This window comes from Pterocles gutturalis, unplaced genomic scaffold (genome assembly GCF_000699245.1).
Source record: "Pterocles gutturalis isolate BGI_N339 unplaced genomic scaffold, ASM69924v1 scaffold9510, whole genome shotgun sequence".
Taxonomy (NCBI): domain Eukaryota; kingdom Metazoa; phylum Chordata; class Aves; order Pterocliformes; family Pteroclidae; genus Pterocles; species Pterocles gutturalis.
In genome coordinates this window covers 7728-28429 of record NW_010140840.1, presented here as the reverse complement: position 1 = coordinate 28429, position 20702 = coordinate 7728, and the positions used below count along the sequence as shown (strand labels likewise).

The window sequence follows — 20702 nt, the reverse complement described above, 5'->3', positions numbered from 1 at the left end:
ACTTCTACTGAGTTACCACATTTAGGGAAAAATTATACAAATTACTTAGCTGTACTTAGAAAACAGTTAAATCAGACATTTACAGTTCTCATCAGTCAAAAGCTAGATTAGAAAGAATAGTGGGGAAAAAAAAGTGTAGATATATCACTTCTAAGATAGACAACAGTGCACAGCATGTAAATATACCGAAAGCATGCTTCCCCTAGGCACACTATGAAGGCTAAAGTGCTTATCTGCCTGGGGAGATGGAGTCTGAATACATAAAAAACAGCAATAAATAACATGAGTCACTAAGATGCAACTATAAATTTTTGAATAATTTCAATCATAATATCAATCAAGATTTGATTCGAAACCAATCTGGTAGTCAGCATGGGGAAATACTTGAAATACTTAACTATAGACACTTTAAGCAGTAATATTTCTTCAGTGTTTTATTGCTACAAACTGGTACATCTTATCACAAAAAGCTATGAGGCATATTATAACACATACTCTATTATACAGAGTGCAATGCAGTCCCCAAAACAGCCACACTCAACACAACAATTTTTGAAATTACTCATTCTGTACTAAGAGGTAAACATGATAAGCTTATGCTGTACAGCTTTTAATACATTTACCCCACAGACCTGCCTTTCTTTTCAACTGATTGGACCAAAAATTATTATACCCAACTTTCAATACACACATCAAAAAATAGGATGCTTAAAAAAATATACAACACAATGTTTTAATCAGCTTTAACAGTCAGTTTGCTATAAAAAGCTCAACTAAAATAGTCTTAATTTCATTTTAAACAAAATGAGAGACACAGAGGAATTATATAAACAAGTTCTCCACGGAATGGAATGCATGCATATGGTGGGGAATCTTCAACAACTTCATTTGAGACTATTAAAAAGTCGTAGCCACTTAAGAGCAGAAATAAAAAGCTGTTTTTGCCCTCCCCAATATATTTTCATTTTCTTGCACTTAGTTATCTTCAGTGTGGTCTAAAGTGAAGTCAGTTTGTTCTTCAGTTTCTTCCTCCTCTTCTTCCTCTTCTTCTTCCTCACCCTCAGCTGGCTCATCAGCTTTGTCCTCCTCTTCCGTCTGCTGCTCCTGAGCCTGATCATTAATTTCAAAAGGATTTTCACCCTGAAGCAGAAGATTGAAAACAAACACTTTGATATTTATTTCAAACATAAAGATAAAATAATACTCATAATTTCAGTGAATGAAAAGGGCAGCCACTAAGAAATGCTATGGTATTTTATACAGCTTTTTAATACGGTTTTAGGCTTTTTGCAAGAAAATCAAACCAGATTTGATTATAAATCAGCAACAACTCATTTTATGCACACTGGAAACTGTGATCCCAATAAACTCTTTTAATGAAAGTAGAAACGGCACTGAGAAAAAGCCAAAGTATGCTACACATAAACTACCTTTTAACTTCAACATTCAGTAAATTAAAATTATATGGTTAAGTTTCAACATGTTTTTATTAAGAACTACAGTTGCTTCCTTCTTCTCCCCAATTAAAACTGAAAGAGTTTCCTTCTGCTTTTCCTTATTTACAGTTTTTATTCACTCTGAAATTCATCCCATTGCTGACCTAGAACAAATATCAAGCAGATTTCTCAGACAATATTTTAAATACATTGACATTCTAGTTTCACATTTTCTCTATTTCATACCATAATTCAGTACCAGACATGCCTCAGCTTTCACTTGTTTCAGATATTTAAGAACTATGAATAGTAGACAAACATAAACAACAACATGAAGTACTAGGAGTTTCTTCAGTAAAGCTGCTTTCATGTTCAAACATCTGCCAGAGCAAGTCTGATCTGAACATATGACACCAACTACCAACTACACTAGGACTAGGATTTCAAGAACATTATTTAAAAGATGATTTTAAAAAATTGAGTACTAGGCTCCTTGTCCTTTTTTGCTTACTTACAAAAAGGAACATCAATATTTTTACTTCAGTTACATTTTTCGAGGTAGGGTCTCCCAGGGGGCCTACAAATCACTAAAAAAATCAGAAAGCTGTAGAAGCATTTAGCAAATGCCAATAAACAAAAACTTGGCTTCATTGTTATTCTAAAAATCAAGAAAAATCATAAATTCAGACATAAAGAGTAACCTAAAGCAAGGAGAATTCTTTGAGACCATGTTATTCCAAGTTCCAGGATAATTTTATATACACACTTTGTAATGGCCAGCCTACAGCACTTCTAGATGGAAGTGTCTGTTGAGCCCCATCAACTCATAGACTAATCAAAGACATAGCTGCCACATACAAACCCCATGAATAAGGCAATATTTAAACTTCTTTAAGATAGTAAGTTTGGCTTTTTTAGAAGGAGATTCTCACACGTAAGGTCAAGTACATAGAAAGATGGTACTTATCTAAGCCCTATGAAAACAAGAAAACCCCACATCTCAGTTAAAACCGGTACCACTTTTACATGATCCATTATTACTGTAAAGTACCATGGGGCTACAAAACACCAAAGCGTATTTCACTAAGTAACAGTGCACAACATTGAAATGTCAGAAACATTTATTTGCTCAGTAAACTGTTTCACCAAAAAAAAAAAAAAACCAAAACCAAAACCACCCCACATACAGAAAAGTGAGTGCCCCAACCAATTTAATTCCAACATCAATGGAAAGCAGTGTGAAGTAAAAAGACTGAGCATCCAAACCTTAATTCAGTAAGGATTAGTGCAACTCCGCAAAATCATACTCATCTACCTTCCTTAGATAGAAGTACAGAAGACCTCCTGACTGCAAACCTATTAGTGCCATTTTCCTTGGGTTCAGCCAAGTATTTGCAATAACATTTGGGTACAGGAAAAAGGATTTCCAAAGACCGCCAGAAATAAGCTCTCCTGTGTAGGCTAAGCATAATGATGTGCTGTAGCTGAAGAACACACTTCTAAAAGGACAACTTCTCACTGTCCCTGACTCTTGGGGACAAGCTACAGAAAATTGTTACACTTCACTCCTGTGGAGACAGTATGTTGCTTCTGGCTAACCTACCAGAACTGGATTCAGCACACTACTTCTGGCTGTACAGATCTCTATACAATAATAACAACAACAAAAAAATTAAGTTGCTTCCATCAAGTGCTTTTTCAGAGAAAAATGCACTTCTCAAGTTCTCAAACTAAGGAAAAAGTTACTGCCCTCAGGGGGAAGATCTTAACGACTGCAGTCTTTTCCGGTGATGTAGCATCAGAGGCATCCAGCACAGCACGCAGAGTCAATTTTGATGCTAGTTGATTTTGACAGCCACACTGGTCCCATCTTCCCAAATGGCTTTAAAAAACAAAACAAAAACCCCAGAAAACAAGAACAGGCACACCATAGAACTGCTGCAGAAAGACTTTATGATGCCTACGGAGCATAAAAAACACAAGCAGATAAGTAGTTTATTCCCAAGAGATGCATTCTTTGGGTTCCTAGTCTCTAGAATATTTAAATTGCAGAGAAAGCTTAAGACTGTGAACTGGTATTTACAACCAGAAACCACTCTCTAGATCTTTTCAAAATGCCTTCACTAATACACATGATCAAACAGTCCCTGGATATAGTGATAGAAAATGTCAGCCTCTATGATGCTTCTCTTGAGGAACATCCAAGCAGCTTTTAATCATAGACATCATTCTATCTAGGAAGTTCTAAATGGTCCAAGATTAGAGATAGTCGTGACTTCATCATCCAGTGATAACTTTTTTCCTAAGAAGCAAATGGTCTTTTTTTCCTCCTTATGATAAAGGGACTTGCTACAGGTTCATAAAACTTCTCAGATGATTGTTTCAGAGTAGCCAGCAGGTGGCCCCTCCCCCTTTACACCAGGGTAATAGGAGAATAAGGGGAAATTAAGGGGGGAAAAAAAGCATACAAAAAGTACATTGCAAGCATAAAAGGGTACTACGCAAGACCAATGCTGGGGAGAGAGGGCTCTTTAAAAGAATGGCCAAGGTAAGAAACAATCCTTCCAAGGTTCTTCGATTAAAATATCTATGATGAAGATATCAAACAAGATTAAGAAGATAGATTCTTTGCATGCAAAGAACAGGGTACAAACAATATGCTGTTAAGCACTGAACTGGATTTTCAATTATATGAATTGAAAAAAAAACACGGAATACAATAGTATAAAAGATGGTCACCAGCACCATTAGGATCATAAAGACCACATGCAAGTTTTGATCACTGGAAACCTCAGGTCTGGTACAGTAGTTTTCTGGAAACTGAATGTATAAATTTCCAACAATGCAGACACCAGCTCCAAAGCAGTAGCAGCACAAGGAACAGAAGCAGCACTTCATAACAGGAGATACACAGAAAATGCCAGTCCTAACAGCTGGGTCCTGCAGAAGACTGGAAGAACTGTCCACATGACAAGAGTTATTTCAATACTAATAGACCCAAGGAAGCTGCACTACTAAATTAAGGTGGTCATCTTTAAGAAATGCTATTCTCCACCATTATGATTCTTGTTGCTCTCATCATCAGCTGTTGCACTAACAACTGCTGTCAAGCCCTAGCTGGACCTTGGTTTTTCCCTTTCTGTTTGTAACTCTAGTCACTGATAAGAAGTGACCTGACCCTTTATAAAAACCCTTCTAAAGCCACATCATCTAATTTACTGAAGCTGTCTTCCGTGCAGCTGGGACATTAATTGCAAATGGCTCAAAACAAAACACACACATAACACATGAGGGATTATCCTAGGCCGACTCCATACAGATCCTTCCATTTTCAGTGGGCACCACAAGCACCTTTATAATGTAAAAAAAAAGCTTAACTCAATGAAAATTTAACCTTTACACCCTTGCGACAGCTAATGTGCCCAAGCTTACAGAACTAGCTGAAGGATTCAAGCATGCATACTTATTGAGCATACACAGGCAAATACTACAAAGTTTGCATTTATTTCTTAAAGAGAAGATTTGTGTACCACAATTTGAAAATCTAAAACTGACTCCATAATTAAATGGTTAAAAAGATCTGAAAATGTTTACAGCCAAAGAAAAACCTTTTCTCTGCTTTCCCTTCCACAGTGCAAACTAGAAACGCAGTTAAAGAAAAATGCAAGTTGAATGTTTGTAGAATGACACATCTGAAGCTGTTTGTTTAAAATGGATGCATCTATTTGCTTTCTTTCCTTTTGCATATACAGCAACCAACCTGTGGAGCAGTCTCTAGCTGGAGAGAAGATTAAATCAAAGGGCGAAAGAGATTTTCCATTAAGCACCAGGCAGACAAGGAAATCACAAACAGAACAGCATTTTACTCAAAAGAAGTGGCTAAGGTGTCCCAAGTAAAACAGCACTTGTTACTGCTTGTCAGTTTGCTTACTCCAGACGAGAAGTCATGATCCACTCCCTCATTTCCAGCCAAACGTTAGCCAGTGTCCTCAATTTTGAAAAGTCTTATACAACGCAACACACAGCAAATATTCTCAAAACTGATCACCTACTGCCAGGTGTCAGCCAGCCAAACAACCCAAATTACATTAAATTGTCATCCTCCAAGCAGTTCCTCAGCAGCTCCATGGGGCAATCGAAATGGCTTAAGCAGAATTTTTCACACAAAACCACAACAGGGGACGGTGGGTCCCAAATATCAATTGTGGTAAAGGGACACATGACTACTACTCTTGGCAAAGGGTGGTTCTGGAAGGCAGTACTGGCCTCAACCGAAAAAGAACTTACCCTAATTCAACTTTATTCAGGATATGCACCTCTTCTAGGCCACACATTAAAAGAACAAACCTCCATGTACATACAGAGAAATCCAGTAGTGTAACAGAAAAGGAAAAAAAAAATCTTTTATCTTTTTTGCTCATGTCAAACTGTATCAACAGTGACGCATAAAAATCAGAAGTTGCTCACCTGCAATTCTGTCAGTTTTGTTTTCCTTTTGTCAAAGGCATTTGTGATGCTGATGACCTGCCTTTGTGACTTGGTACAAATCAGGCAACAGCCTCACAGGTCTTCCTTGCTCTGAATTTCCTCCTTCTGCCCTGACCTCCTCCTGCTATATGTGCAGGGTAGGCAACACTTTCCAAAACACATTTGAGTTTGGGATTTTTGGAGGTTTTAGTTTGCTGAGGGTTTGCAGTTTTTTTGCTTGGAAGATGGGAAGCGGTGCTTCCCCAATCCAGTCTGTCCTTCATCTCAAAGCAAGCTACTTTTGGCTGTAACAAGGACTTCCCACTCTCCTGGAAGACTGCAGGCACCAAATGCATGCATCAGATGTTCTGATTCATCACATGCTGGATAATAAAACCGGATTCCTTCAGCCTGCAGTTGATTATACATTTGAATAAGGACGAGAGGGATTTGCATAACCAGGAGCCCGATATACCTCACCAAGTAGGCGCTACTGAAAGTGTACTAAGCTCAATCCACCCCAGGAAATGCCAGTGCTAAGCATTCTGAAAATGTCAGTGGTCTCCTTGGGAAGACAACCTTGCAAATTTTATCCTCCTCTGTTTTCCAGCTGAGGAATGGCAGATTTCCATTCCCCCTTTTACCAGTCTCCCACTAGAGGGCTGTATGGGACAACGCACACGCACAGCAGGCCATAAGGAACACTAGAATAGATGGCTGGAAATATAAACAGATATTCCAGGCTGTAGTATCTGGTCACTTGCTACCTTTTCTTAACAGATATAGAACAGTCACCTGGAACTGATTCACACACCCAACCATACATAATTTTGCAGGACATGACTAATTTGACATTTTATATCACAACTTCTGCATTGGCTCATACCTTGTCATATTTCTGCAACACAATATTGCTTTGTCTGAAAAAGTCTATTGTTTTGGTTCAGACAAAATTATAAACCAATCAAAAGAAACTACCAGAAATAACTAACAATTGTACTACAGAAAAAGTCACTCCACTGTCCCAGAGGGAAAAAAAAAACCAACACATTTTTCTAAAATGAATTCACATGTGTTTCTCAGGCCACATATCTGCAACATAGGCTGCCATGCCTTTTAAATTCTCTGATCATGACAACTACTGTTGTAAGCTTTCATTTTCTGTATGCTGCCATGAGTCCTAGAAATTATATGAAATAAAAAAATAAAAATTAGCTGAATTGTGTGTGCACTGTACTTTAGTACAAAGCCACACGCTAGAGCCTTTGCTTCTAAATGTAATGACTGACTCATTTGTAAAGTGTTTTGTGCTCTATGGTTTGTATTATGTATAGAGTTAAAGCTGGTAAATCTGAAGGTGGCAATTTTTTCTGCAAATGAGGTTATCTGAGACAGTAGTCTGACATGGGAAAAATATGTTAAAAGTATATTCAATCTGTGAGCTACCTAGAAGGCAGAAACAGAAGACAGAGCACTGAGGTTAAACTCCATCAGCATGGAGGAAATAATGGTACAGCAACCATAACAGATGACTTTTTTTCCATTTGCATCTTACCTTCACATATAGCTCATATCGTGCCTTGACTATAGGATTATTCAAGATACTGGTGGCAGTAAGAACACTCTCCCTTTTTATTTGTTCTCTGTAGGCCTAGGAAACAAATTCTACAGTGAGTATCACACACCTATTACAGTTGTCACACTAATTTGAATTCATGGTCAGTTTCTGTAAGGAAAATAATGAATGTACTGCAGCATGAAATGCTCATTCTTAGCATTTACGTCCAAACCATATAATAATCTCAATTAAGTTTGATAGCGTTTATAGTTTGTTGCTTTCGCTTGATCAAAACATATACTCACATCTTGCTTATACAAAGAACTACAACCACACACCTACCTCCAACCACAGGTAACTGCTCTCATCTACAGACACCATGCATGCTTTTCCATCACAGCCTAACATAATGTTGAAGATGTCCCTGTTCGTTGCAGGGCGCTTGGACTAGATGGCCTTTATAAGTCCCTTCAAACCCAAACCACTCTATGATTCTATGATATTCCTTAATCACAGAAGCTCATATATAAACAAAACATTACTTTGACAATCTTGCTTACTATGACAACTGTGGTTTTTTTCCACTCAAGCTACTCTTTCAACCCTTCTATCAATCTTAAAAGTGTATCATTATAAATTGTAACAGGGACGAATACCATACTACTGCTAATTCTAAATTGCTCTAATTTTTCTTCAAATTAAAAAAGATAAAGCAAAAAAAAAAAAGCAGGAAAAAAAAGCAAAAGCAGGAAAACCCAACAAAAAGAAAAAAGTGCAAAAAAAAAAAGACACCAGGTTTGTTATCTTGCTGGAAATATATGTATTATGTTTTACAATTTGAATAACAAAATCTTTCCAACACTTAATGGCAGTAAAAAAAATTCCCATAAAATAAAAAAGCCATTCCTAGTAACCTTTTCAGGACTTATGACTGTCAGCTATTAAGCACAGCAACATTTCATTAATTGGAGGTGCTTAAGTGCTGGCTACTTCATGAGACATTATGTTTACAAGGTGTAACAAGGACATTCCAGCTTTCTAGAGAACAAGTAATGCCAACAAGAATTTAGAAATTACTTGCACTGAGTACCATAGCACTTCTCACCTACTATTAGGTTATGCTTGCCTTTATTTATTTATTTTTTTTTAATAACATGTCATATCTTACCTGTTTTCCTTTTGTGTGATCAGGAGATTTTAAGTGCTGCTGAACAGAACTGTGCAATGCAGGAACATACACACTGCAAGCACTGCAGTGAACAGTCTCAACTTTCATCATATGGTCATCAGCAGTAACCCCTGCCAAAGATGCAACAAACCATTAACACAAAATGTGCTATTCTAGGGAAGCGGAAGAGGGGATTGGTTTTTTAATACCAGAAAATCAGAGGTCTCAGTTGTTAAAGAGGTCTAATGGCAATGTTGAAGGAAGGAGATTTTCACTTGGATACTCCTTCTCTCCAGACTATATACGAGACCCAGGAAATTACGCTTGTTGTCTGAGGTTATGATATATGAACACCTACCTGCCTAAATAGAGGGAAAGAAAAATGATACAACAATCAAATTGAACTATTTTATATTCAAAAATGCTGCCTATCTAAAATCAACAATGACCAATATACTTAATACACATTTCGATACAAGAAACAAAAAAGCTTCACTGAAGCAGTTAGATTTACTTTACCCCTCATAAGAACAAGTACTTCCTTGCCTCCCCTCACCACCAGGAAGAAGCATGTGAATCCAATTCCTCTTGCAATTTTAGCTTGCCAACAGGACATTGTGATTGTAAAGGTAAACAGGCCCTCCAGTACTTAAGGAAAGTACACAAAAAGAACTTGAAAGATTGTTAAGATGTTGGCTATGTCCTTTTTAAGTAGCTTTTATCATTTAAATTTGAATTAAGGTAATATTCAAATACAGTTACTGCCTAAAGTAAAGGTACTCAAAAGATGCCCCCCTCTGGCTCTAGCACATCTTTTGAAAGCCCTCAAGCAAAGGATAAAATGGAAAGATATGGCACAGCAAGACAGGGACACAAATGCTCTAGGAAACTGCCTGTAGGGCAGCTAAGGAGGGAAGAAAAAAAAAATAAAATTAGGCCAAGATGCATCTTTGGTAGCCAAGAAAATGCTCAAACTCCTTTTTTTAGTGCCCCTCAAAACCACAGCAACTATTGCATTTACATTATCCAGATCTTTGCCATCACATTTGACCATTATCACCTTACTGCTCTATTACATACTCTCTTTCAATCTATCTGCATCCAACTGGTGACACTCCTCACGCTTTATACCGAATCAGACTGTGGCAAAGCCCACATAATTCTGTTTGTCAAGTACTTAGCACAATGTTATCTTACTTTCTGAGAAGGTTACCTGGACAACAAACATAAATAATGTCTCCCACTGTGTTTACATTCCACATTGTATCAGAAATGAAGCAAGAAATCCTAGACAGGTACAGAAAAGGTGTGAAAACTGATCATTTTATTCCAAACATTTTATAAAATTCAAAGAAGAATGAAAGGAGAAAAGGGCATGCAGAGCTCCACAGTATGCACTTCCACATAAAAAGCATTACTCACCTTCCATTATATCTTTTTCAGCAGCTTGAGCATTTTCTGTTTGGTTACTTGTCTGCTGCTTACGCATAGCTGTCTTCTTGAATTTATTCACCATACATTCCTACAGAGAATCAGAAAAAAAAAATTAATACATTTGCTGGACAATTGTTTAGATTTCAATAGGAACCTATCCTTAAAATATTACTCAGAATAGCTCTGTAATAAATAGCAATTAATTGCTGTTACTTTGTAAGGCACTACTTTTCATTGTAAAAGTAAAACAATGAAAAATTATGATGAAAAATAATAATGAAAAAACAATGAAAAATAAAAAATTTTACAGACTCTGAATGCGCTTCAAGTTTTAGAAATATGTACTGTGCCAACAGTCATCTGCAAAAGGAATAACGATGGTAAATTAAGCATATTTTGAAGACAAATGGTAAATTGTAATTAAAGGTATTATATAAATCAAGTAACAGTTGTCTTACATGAAGAAATTCCATCACCACTTTATCAAATTTGGTTTGCTTCTGGATATGATCCAATGTTTCCTGGTGAGCTGCGCTCTCCAGATGTGCTTCAATTTCCTTTTCTTCAAATGTTCGAAATTTGCAAAACGAGCAAGTAAACGCCATTCTATCAAGAGAAATACGTTAAATAACATTACTATTAAAGAAACATTCTTCCCTTCCTCCTCAAAACTACAAGGACTTGACAAATCTGATCAGAGAAGGAATGGCAAAAGTGTTCTTTAAAGAACTCTAAATTAAAAAGTAAAAAAAAAATTAGAGTATTTTACCATTATGAAGGTTAACTGCTACAAGAACCAGGCCAGTCTCGGAGTAATGAATTATGTAGAAGACGAAAACTCCTGAAATCGGAAGCTATCTATTTGAAAGCCACATTATTCTGCAAGTCTATCTACAACAGCTCTCTAGTTTGTGTCACCTTTTGTAGTACTTCTCATAGTCAAGCCAGGCCATGATTTCCTAACTACAAATAGTCAAAAGAATTCATTTAAAGCTCATTTCCCATACAAAAACTACATCATCTTTATAAGGAAATATGGCCTCCTTAGTACAATGAGGAAAAGGCATTGATGCTATGATCATGTATCGCATATGTCATCACTGACGTGGAACTGTTTTGTACAGTGCTGGCCACTAGCTTGCTTGGCTGTGGCAAGACTAAGTTACAGAACTATCCACTTATTTTTGCTACAAAATAGCTCACCACACACGTAAAACCAAAATAAAGTAAATTTTTAATTATATATTCATACTCAATAAGCTGTTAACTGAAATATATACTTCAAAACCAGTACCATTCTCAAGCGTGGACCGATGCGCTTGCAGAAGAGGCGGGGGTAGGAAATTGTTTATCTTCTGATACAGCACAGGTCCAGTGTAATATCCAGTCTTCTAAGCAACAGGATTTGGGTGCTCGGTTTTGGTTTGGGTTTTTTCATTTGTTTGGGTCAGGTTTTTGGGTTGTTGTTTTGGGGTTGGGTGTTTTTTGGTTTGGGTTGGTTTGGTTTTTGGGGGGGGGGGGAGGGTGTGCTGGGGCTATCAGAGGGAGGTTTTTTGCTAGTTTATTTGTTGCCTTTTTTATTTTCCTAAAATGAGTCCGAAGGGTCTTTCAAGAAAGAAGATCTATTTTTACAGAAGGATAAAGGGGAAGAAAAACACTGCACACAAGACAGAAGTTATAGCACAAACCTGTATCCATCACCATATTTTTCACTGTTTTTTTCCCTTCTACGCCTTTGCTTCTCTCTTCTGGCTTCAATTCGTCGCTTTTCTTCTTCCTCACTTTTAACTTCTCCTTTGCCATCTTAACATACAATAGAGAATTTTAAAATGTTATGTTCCAAAAAAAAAAAAATCAAAACAAAACCAAAACAAAACAAGAAAAAAGAAACCCAGTAAAAGTTGTCTTCCCTGTCTTCTCCACAAACACCTCAAAATGCAGAGAAAGACCCTATACTAACCCGGTACAACGGCTTATTTAAATGCCAATTGACAAGGCAGTGTTTCATTAAGGTAGGGTACTCAACCTGAACTTCAACAACTTTTTAATTTCACCCCACTAGACTTTGCTTGATTTCACAAAAGAATGTTCCAAAAATTTTCATCTGAAGAAATAAACCAGTGAAGGAAGAGACAGCTTGGGAAAAAAAAAACCACCACCAACAAAAAAAAAGCAAAAACCAACCAGCCAAACAAACAAAGCCTCCCACACACAACAAAAACCCAACCAAACCTTCAAAGAAGAACTTCATTAAATTATCACCTGGCATGTAAGAGTGCAAACAAATAAATGACGAGAAATTAGTTTTGCAACATTAAACACTTCAAGGACACTGACTTTTTACATAAGTGTACTTATGTTTGCCTCTCCTATGTCTGCTTTAAAAGCCTACGGACAAAGGAAAACAACTCAAATATTACCTGGGGAGTAGTTTTAGAGTAGGAAAAAGAGAATCCCTTAATTTGCCAGTGCAGTTCAACCTTAGGAGAGAGGTCAGCCTCCATGAAATAAAACTTGCAAAAGCTCTGCGGCTCTAGAAGTGCCCCAAAGTACTGAAAACATTTCCAGCAACTCACAGCTTACACTTCGTTGCTGATTACCCCAATGTTTTCCATCTTGTAGCAAAGACTTTCAAAAATTACTCTGATTTGGAGAGAAGCAAAACTCATATCCTAAAGATCATTTTATTTTTTAATTTAATTTGAAAACAAAAAACAACCACCCACCTACAGAAGCAACCCCTATTATTGATCTCCAGATTTAAATTTCACTTAGTGCCTTACCACCAATCCTAGAGAGAATCACTTGTTTTACTGCTGCAAAAATAATCTAGTATGACATTCTATGGAGTGAAACAGCCTATATTGTACACCTCAAGCTCACAAAGTGCCCATCCTGTTACAAGCTGGAGAATGGAACCTTGAATCTACATATAAAACCGAGACTCCCTAGCGGGGCTCCCACTCTCCTTCAGTGCATTTACTCAAACATTTAAAAATGAAAAAACCACACAATTTTTAAAAAAATTTAAAAAATATATATACCATTTCAAGAAAAGAAACTCTAATCAGTTGTCTGCAAATTTCCAGCACTCCTTACCAACAGATTAGACTACATATGCAATAAGGTGACACAAAAGGGAAAGGGGACTAAAAATCGTTTCAGCCTTAACACTGGATTTCTTTGTGTACGTGTTTGAGATCACTACAGTTAATATCTACATTAACTGATTTTATGTAACCTAATAATTAACCTGTTTTACTAAGACTGTACATGAAATAGACCCCACGTTCTTGAGAGCAGCTCTCAGAGTTAACTAAATCCACTTTCAAAAACTGACTCACCTAGGATTTAAGGGTAAGGTTGATCAGCTAGTGGGATAAATAATAGGATATGGGTGAGGAACTGGTGGGATAAACAACATTTAAGCAATGGAATGATAGTAAGTATAGAAGACCCCTTACATTTATTTCACAAAAATTAAACTAAGTCAAACAACAACAACAATCAGAGATTATCAGAAAGCAGAAAGATAATAAGCATGTAAAGAACAAATGGATGGATGGATGTTACAATCATCTCCTCCATGGCCTAAACCTATAAACTCTTAAAAAAAAAAAAAAAGACATGCTAGTCAATAACTAGTAGAGGTCATACATACAGCCTTACTAAATCTATTCACTCAAAGTCACACAAACACAATACCTACAATACCTTACCTGACAAAGCAAACTAACTTACCTCCAAAAGTCTGATATCCAAGATCGTAAGCATCTCTTGTGAAGTCTTCATATATAACAACTGCACCACTTGTGTCCACTTCAATTTCCTAATAAAGTCAAATCCACAAACTTTGTAAGAAAAACACCTAATAAAACAATGCCGTTCTAAAATCCAGAAAAAGTGCAGATTACTCTATTTCCAATAATCTGTTACTTGCTATTTTTATCAGATATGACAATGGAAGTAAGTGAATTGAGTCTAGTTAGACTCAGTGTATAAACACTGCAAGCTACACATTTCTCCCAAATGCCTTCAAGTCTTTGCTAATTAGTTTCACAAACAAAATTACCACTGTCTTCTACATAAATATTCTGACTCCCAACTCAGACTTCTAAATATTTAGCTGAGAATATGTTAACACTGACACTAAAAAGAAGGAAAATAACATTCCAGTCTTTCATTGCAACTGTGTTTTCCGTAGGAGGGATCTAATATTTGTACCCTACCAGAGAACACCTGTTAACACTGGTTCTTTTTTTATTTACCCTCTCTCCTTGATGTGTCCATTCTTCCTCAATCCTCTTTAGTAATCTCCCTGTCATTTTGTACTTAATTTCTCAGTGCACCCAAGCAGGTCATAGGTGTATGAGTTCAAGCTATGACAGCATAAGAAGTTATACCTACACCTGTAATGTGTATATAGTGTCTACACAAATACACTTCAAAATTTGTTTTCCAGGCTACCTGCACAAGCTATGTCTTTCACTATAAATCATTAAGGATTTCAGACTGTCATCAAAATAAGACAGTGTTGGATACAGTGAGTAAAAAAATGTCTGGAAAACTTACATAGTTTTAATAGTGCTTAATTTTTATAACTCTAGCTTAATAATTACTCATCTTAATGTATATTACAAACTTCTGAAAGAGTCATAAATATTTTCCAGTTCTGGGAATTTTACCTCTATAGTAGAATCCGGGAAAGATGTCTTCATGTCTATAAACATAAAATGAGGAAGAAACAAGTAAGGAAAAAGTGCTATCACTCTCAATTCATTCTAAGGCAATAAGATATTTAGGAAAAAAAACAGCTTGTTGTGCTGCTAGGGCAGTCTACATCTACAGCTTATCATATTTTAGTAATAATACTAAACGTAAAATCAGTTATCCTTAGGAATATAGACAAACTTCTAGAAGCAATCATAGCAATCATCTAACTCCACGAAACAAGAAAGTCAAGACTGAAAGGACAATATAATCTTGAGATAGATATTGTATACCAATTACATACAATTTGCTATTAGTTGTTACCCACTTTTCAGTTTTCAACTACATGATACTGCTTAGAGCATCCTTCAGTTCAAGTCTCAGAAAATTGTATTAAGCCACCCAACAGTTTCTTCTCCCCAATCTCAGAACCATGGAACAGGCTGACTAAAAACGCATTCTAATAGGCACTATTTACTACATCTCTTAAAGTAACTTCAATATTATGTAGCAATTGTGGAAATCAGTGAGAGGGAACAGATAATAAACCAGAAGTGCTCTGTCTGAAGGTAGTTTAGAAAAGGAGAACCTATAAAAGTACTGAAACAGGAAGAGCTAAGAGGGAGACCTTTGAGATGCAAGTCCTTGATATACCTGGATAAGTATTTTACAGACCCATTTCATCACACCAAAGTTGGCAAGTCCAGCAATAACGTTCCCTATACAAAAGGCAGACGAATGTATTCTCTACAACCAGTACCTAAAATTTTTACAGTACTCTTGAAGTTAAAATTAAGGGAACAGTTTTGTAATACACAGTAGTGTAGCTAGAGTTACAAAATCAAAATAAAATTTTCAGGGGGAAGTTTCTGTCAAGTCTGTGCCTTTACCTTGCAAGCTCTGAGCTTAAGTAATTTTAAATATTTTACAGGTGCGATCTGAAACCAAACTATACAAAACACTGCAGATCCAAATTACTGAGGAAATTACAAGCACAAATAAACTGAAACTCAACTGCTGTATATGCACTTTATAATATATAATACTCAAGTTTACATTCCCTCAAAGCAAGTAATTTATTCAAACCTCATTAGTGAGTTTTTTCTCCAGCTTTGTCTGCAGTATCAAAATTATTAGAGCTGTAAGACATCTATAGGGAAGCTAAACAAACCAAGCGCCACGTGTACTTTGCAATTTTTATTTCCAGTTTATCTATCATATTTCCAGTTCTTCTCTTGATTACGGAATTTCACGTAAAAGAAGGAGCAATCTCTCTCTGCCTTTCATAAATTATTCTGTAACAATTTTGACTGTTTACTCAGTTTGCCTCCCTCTCCTCTTCATCCACACCTTATGCCTTTACTTTAGCTGCACTGCAGTTGCTGCACTACTTTCTATATCCATCAAAGTATTTGGACAGCAGGTTCCATGTGCAAGGGCACATTTTAATATTTGTCAGGCATTGTCACCCAAGTCATCCTGAGATCTGAAATTATTTTCAGTGGTGAAAATTTGCCTCCAGGAAGTATCATTACAAAGTCTGAACGAAACAGTCTTCAGCGGTACATATTTAAACACATCAAAATATTCAATTCCATTCGGCAAAGTATCTCTGCAGTAAAAGAGCTAGAAGACTAAATTCATAAAATCTGCAAGAGTACGCCAGAGGTAGAAAACAAAAAATTACAAAACAGCACATACAGTCTTCTTTCTGCATACTAAAACACAGTAACTCCTAATGAATTAAAAAAAAAGGGTAATTTTAACTTAAGAATTTTGGCACTTATTACTTACTAGGCGATTTTTTCTGGCTCAGCTTCAAAATAGGTTTTGTCATTTTGGGTTTCTTGATAAATGTCCCACCAGGTTTGTTATACGGCTGTGGCATCATTTTTCTTTTTATTCCTCTTGCAGCAACCGCTGCGGGACTGGGTTTGTTATGATAGTCAACAACAATTCCAGGTCTGTGCATTCCTCCAAAGTCTCCCATATGCTGAAAATTTGTGAAATCAAGAGAAAGGTATTAGTATATGAAATCAATAGAAATAAAACAATTACTTGATACAATAAAACTGTGAACTAAGTAAAATCTGCACTCTAGAGCAAAATGCAGGGGAAATTTAAGCTCCTGGTTTGATGTTGTGTTTTGCAATGGCCTTGTGGGTGTTTGTCCAGTAGAATGAATACATATGTATAAACTGTGTTTCTGCTTATTCAGAGTTCAGATCTCAGCCTAACTTCCTGGCTCCTCTCTTCAGATTCTCTACATGATGACTTAACTTCTCCCTCTGGGAAAACACAGAGCTAACCAACACAGTTTTCAACACTTCAGTCAGCAGTCATCCAAAAAAAAAAAAAAAAAAAAGGAAAAAGAAAAAAAAAAGAGCTTTACGTCAAATGATTAGCAGTGATTTGAAAACTGAGTAAAGAAGGTTTTCCAGTGTAGAATAGCAATTAATTGAAGGAAGCTCTTTTACTTATCTTTCCACTGAATTAAAAAAAAAAAAATCAGAATTTAAAAGGTGGGCCTGGAGGGAGCAATACAAACACATGTCAGCAATAGGAATGAAAATTCAATTTCAGAATTCAGAAAGACTAAACCTTCCTACTATTGCTAAAATGCTGTACAGTCATTTGTGGACACTTGTTTATGAGAGTTACCTCTGAAGGCATGGAATAAAGGAGTAATCTGAAGAGGGAGCATTAAGGTAGCTGCGGTATTTTCAAAAGTGCTAACATACTTCTTAATATTAACTCAATTATTTGATTAATGAAGGGCAGAAGAGAGCCCACAGACTGGATGAGTGACTTGGATAAGCAGAAATATTTGTATTGCCATGAGAAGAGAATTAGCATTACACTATCCAAGTTAAAAGCACATAAAAAGAACTTCACTATACTTTGTGAAAAGTATGACTTTTTTTAAAGCAAGTTTTAAATGACAGACCAAAACAGGCACTTTTCTTAATGAGAAGTCCATGCACAAGATCTCCATGTTAATTTATTTAGTTGAGATAGTTACAGAACTACCTAGCATGTACATTTACACTGTACACATATAAATTTGACATGAAGAATGCACTTGGATAATTTCAAGTACTTCTGGGTTTTTTAACAGATAGTCTATCTATTAAAGGTGCAATGCATTTTACGTATGGTAAGTAGTTAGCCTTTACATTCTCCTTTATTACATAAAAGACTAAAAAGATAAATTTCAAAAGCAAAACAAAAGAGAAATAAGGCTACTTGGCTGTAACTGCACAAAACTTTCAGATCTAAATGAGTTCTGAAAGGATGGCATCCATGCTTAAGAACCTAACACTTTTCAGCTTCACAAGCAAGGAAACATAAAGATTAGAATCTATTTCTCATACCATGCTACATGCTAGCTAGCAGACATGTGCAAATCTGAGCTAAAATTTGAATATGGCAATTACTGTACTCAAGAATGCTGCAAAGTAGACCTTCTGAAACAAAACCAGCACACAATTAGGCATTTAAAAGACCCAGTAAAAAATAATCTTCCTCTACACTTCAGGCTACAAACAAGTTATAGGGTTTAATATTAAATAATTGCTTCCCAAATAAATATGGCACACTTAAGAATTTTAAAAGATAAGTTATACCTAGAGGCACAGGCAGAAAAGCGTTCACTGAACTCTTTGTGCTTAAAAAACCCATAATTAGAATTGGGATTAAAAACCCAAGAGAAAGGGACACCATCAACTTAAAGTTGGTTCTTCTGTCAGGATTTTCTTCTATTGTATTTTTTTTCTCCTAGCTCATTTAACATCAAGCATTACTTCTCCAAACTGTCATCCACTATTTAATCCACAGTTAATCTTGCTGTTTCTTGGACATACAGCTTTTTACATCCTACACTCGAAAGGAATCCACTGAAAAGGAGTTAGAATGAAAGTGTTCAAAACAAAATGAATACAGGTAACATGACTAGGCACCCTCTCTGGAAATTAATCTCAATTCTGTGAGAGGACCTGATTTCAAGTTGATGATGCCCCTTTAATCATGCTTTAATTTTGAAAAAGAGTCATTGTAACCGCTAACCACCCCCTTTGCCATTTCTTCCCATCACCCTTCCAATACACAAGTCAGAGTAAGAATTAAGTTTAAAAGAAGACTTGATGTTTGATAAAGCATGTGTTCAACATACTAAAGAATTAACCAAACGTTTACCTTTACAGGAAACAAAAACTACTCCAGCATTCACAACCTGGGTTTTATTTATTGCTTATACATTGCACCTTTAACCTACTCAATACTTCAAAAGACTTTGAATTAAACTTTTACAATATTCAGTACTTTCCCCACTAGCAGCAAAGACGCTAGTGTTTACAAGGAAAAATGCAAGTCCTTTTAATCCCTTTTAGACCAAACCTATTACTTTTATCTTCACCTTTCAAACAAAAGGAGAGATTTAACAAACCTTATCAACTAGTCTTCTATTACTCATTACTTTCAAAAGAAAGAGGGACTGGGTTCTACTTGAAGACAGCTTCAAGGGGGTACACAACATTGTCAACCATGATAGTTTGCTTGGACAAAAAACCCACACTGTACTGAACAGTGCATTCATTTTAAAGCAGTGGTCTTGAAAGGGTTTAAAAGAGTGTCTAGTGAAAAGAATCTGAAAAGATTCTGTACTTACTCCTCGGCCTCGGCCTCTGCCTGTTGATGGTCCTCCAAAAGCATCATAGTTTCTGCTTCCAAATCCACTTTCAGGATAAGCAGGCGTTCCTCTCCCCCGAGAGCCTACAGGTGCAGGCTTCATATGGGGTGAAGAAAAACTGCTGTAGGAAGAGTAACTCTCTCTTCCTCTGTCCTCCATAAACCCAGGCCTCAATTTTGAACGGGAGTAAGGTGCTTCCCAGCTAGACCCGCCCTGGTTTCTACCTCCGAAAGAGTCAAGGCTATTCCGGTAGGAGTTGTCAAATCGACCACCATAACTACCTCCGAAGCGGCTTTGTTCGGGTTCATTATAACCATAGCCAGATCTGTACAGATCTCGCCCACCCAGAGAAGACCCGGAGTCGTAAGACTCATAAGGTCCAAACCTGGAAAAGTTGCACAGTGAGGAGAAAAAAAAGTAAGCTTACTAATGTTATACATTTCAAAAGACAAGTTATCAGTTGACATTTATCAACTAAATCAATTTATTACTATACTGGTCCGTACAGTTGTGTTATTGTTTAATCTTGATTAGGGCTGGGCAAATCACACTATGACCAGATAGAAAACTATCTGAGCCATTTTTGCTACACAGAATTCTAAAGTTCAGTATGCCTGAACTTTGTTTACTTAAAATTTTCAGCAACATTTACTAAAACATTATTAGAGCCCAGCCCTAGTCTCACAAAAATAATCACCTGTAGACATTCATAGGCTACTCAAACTCTCCTTTCTTCAAAATCATGCCCTCATATTCTAACAGTTAAACAGCAGTTAAAAGGCGGCTTAGTTCTGAACCGAGAAAAGAAAAAAAAGTATCTTTTTTTTTTAGTGGTACAGTTGTGAGTCTTAAACATCCCACAGTTCTAATTTTAAAGGAAAAAATACACATGCTCTTCCATTCATATTTGTACTTTTTGGAAATGTTCTTCCCTGTAAAATTCAGTCTCCTAATCAAAGAGTTCATGATCTTCAGTGTATCCATCTTTCACTTGCAGACCATTAAGTCTACCAACTCAGAATTTTGAAAGTCTATCCCAATGCATGCACAGTGGACATGAAAACAGTCCTTGGAATTTCAAAGCAGAGTAACAAGGAGCCGAAATTTTTATTTACCAAGAGTTTGCTTTGCCTTGGGGGTGGGGGTAGGAGGAGTGCCAGACTAGAAATCATCAATATTTGTAACCACTTGGAAAGGAAACACATTAGTGTCCCTGCAGGGTTACAATAGGGTGATTCAGCA

The 20702-nt window shown here is 36.5% G+C and overlaps 1 protein-coding gene across 1 annotated transcript in view; it reads right to left on the bottom strand.

Annotated features, from left to right (window-relative positions):
- Positions 1-420: 420 nt before the first annotated feature.
- ZNF326 (zinc finger protein 326) overlaps positions 421-20702 on the bottom strand; it is a 27854-nt gene continuing 7572 nt past the window's right edge. The window contains exons 3-12 of the mRNA XM_010083827.1: positions 19440-19845; positions 16568-16766; positions 14749-14783; positions 13805-13892; positions 11752-11866; positions 10522-10669; positions 10052-10151; positions 8630-8760; positions 7459-7554; positions 421-1140 (exon numbers count right to left, since the gene is read on the bottom strand). Of these exons, the coding sequence (XP_010082129.1) occupies positions 976-1140; positions 7459-7554; positions 8630-8760; positions 10052-10151; positions 10522-10669; positions 11752-11866; positions 13805-13892; positions 14749-14783; positions 16568-16766; positions 19440-19845 (1483 nt within the window). The 3' untranslated portion in view covers positions 421-975. The remainder of the gene's footprint in view (positions 1141-7458; positions 7555-8629; positions 8761-10051; positions 10152-10521; positions 10670-11751; positions 11867-13804; positions 13893-14748; positions 14784-16567; positions 16767-19439; positions 19846-20702) is intronic.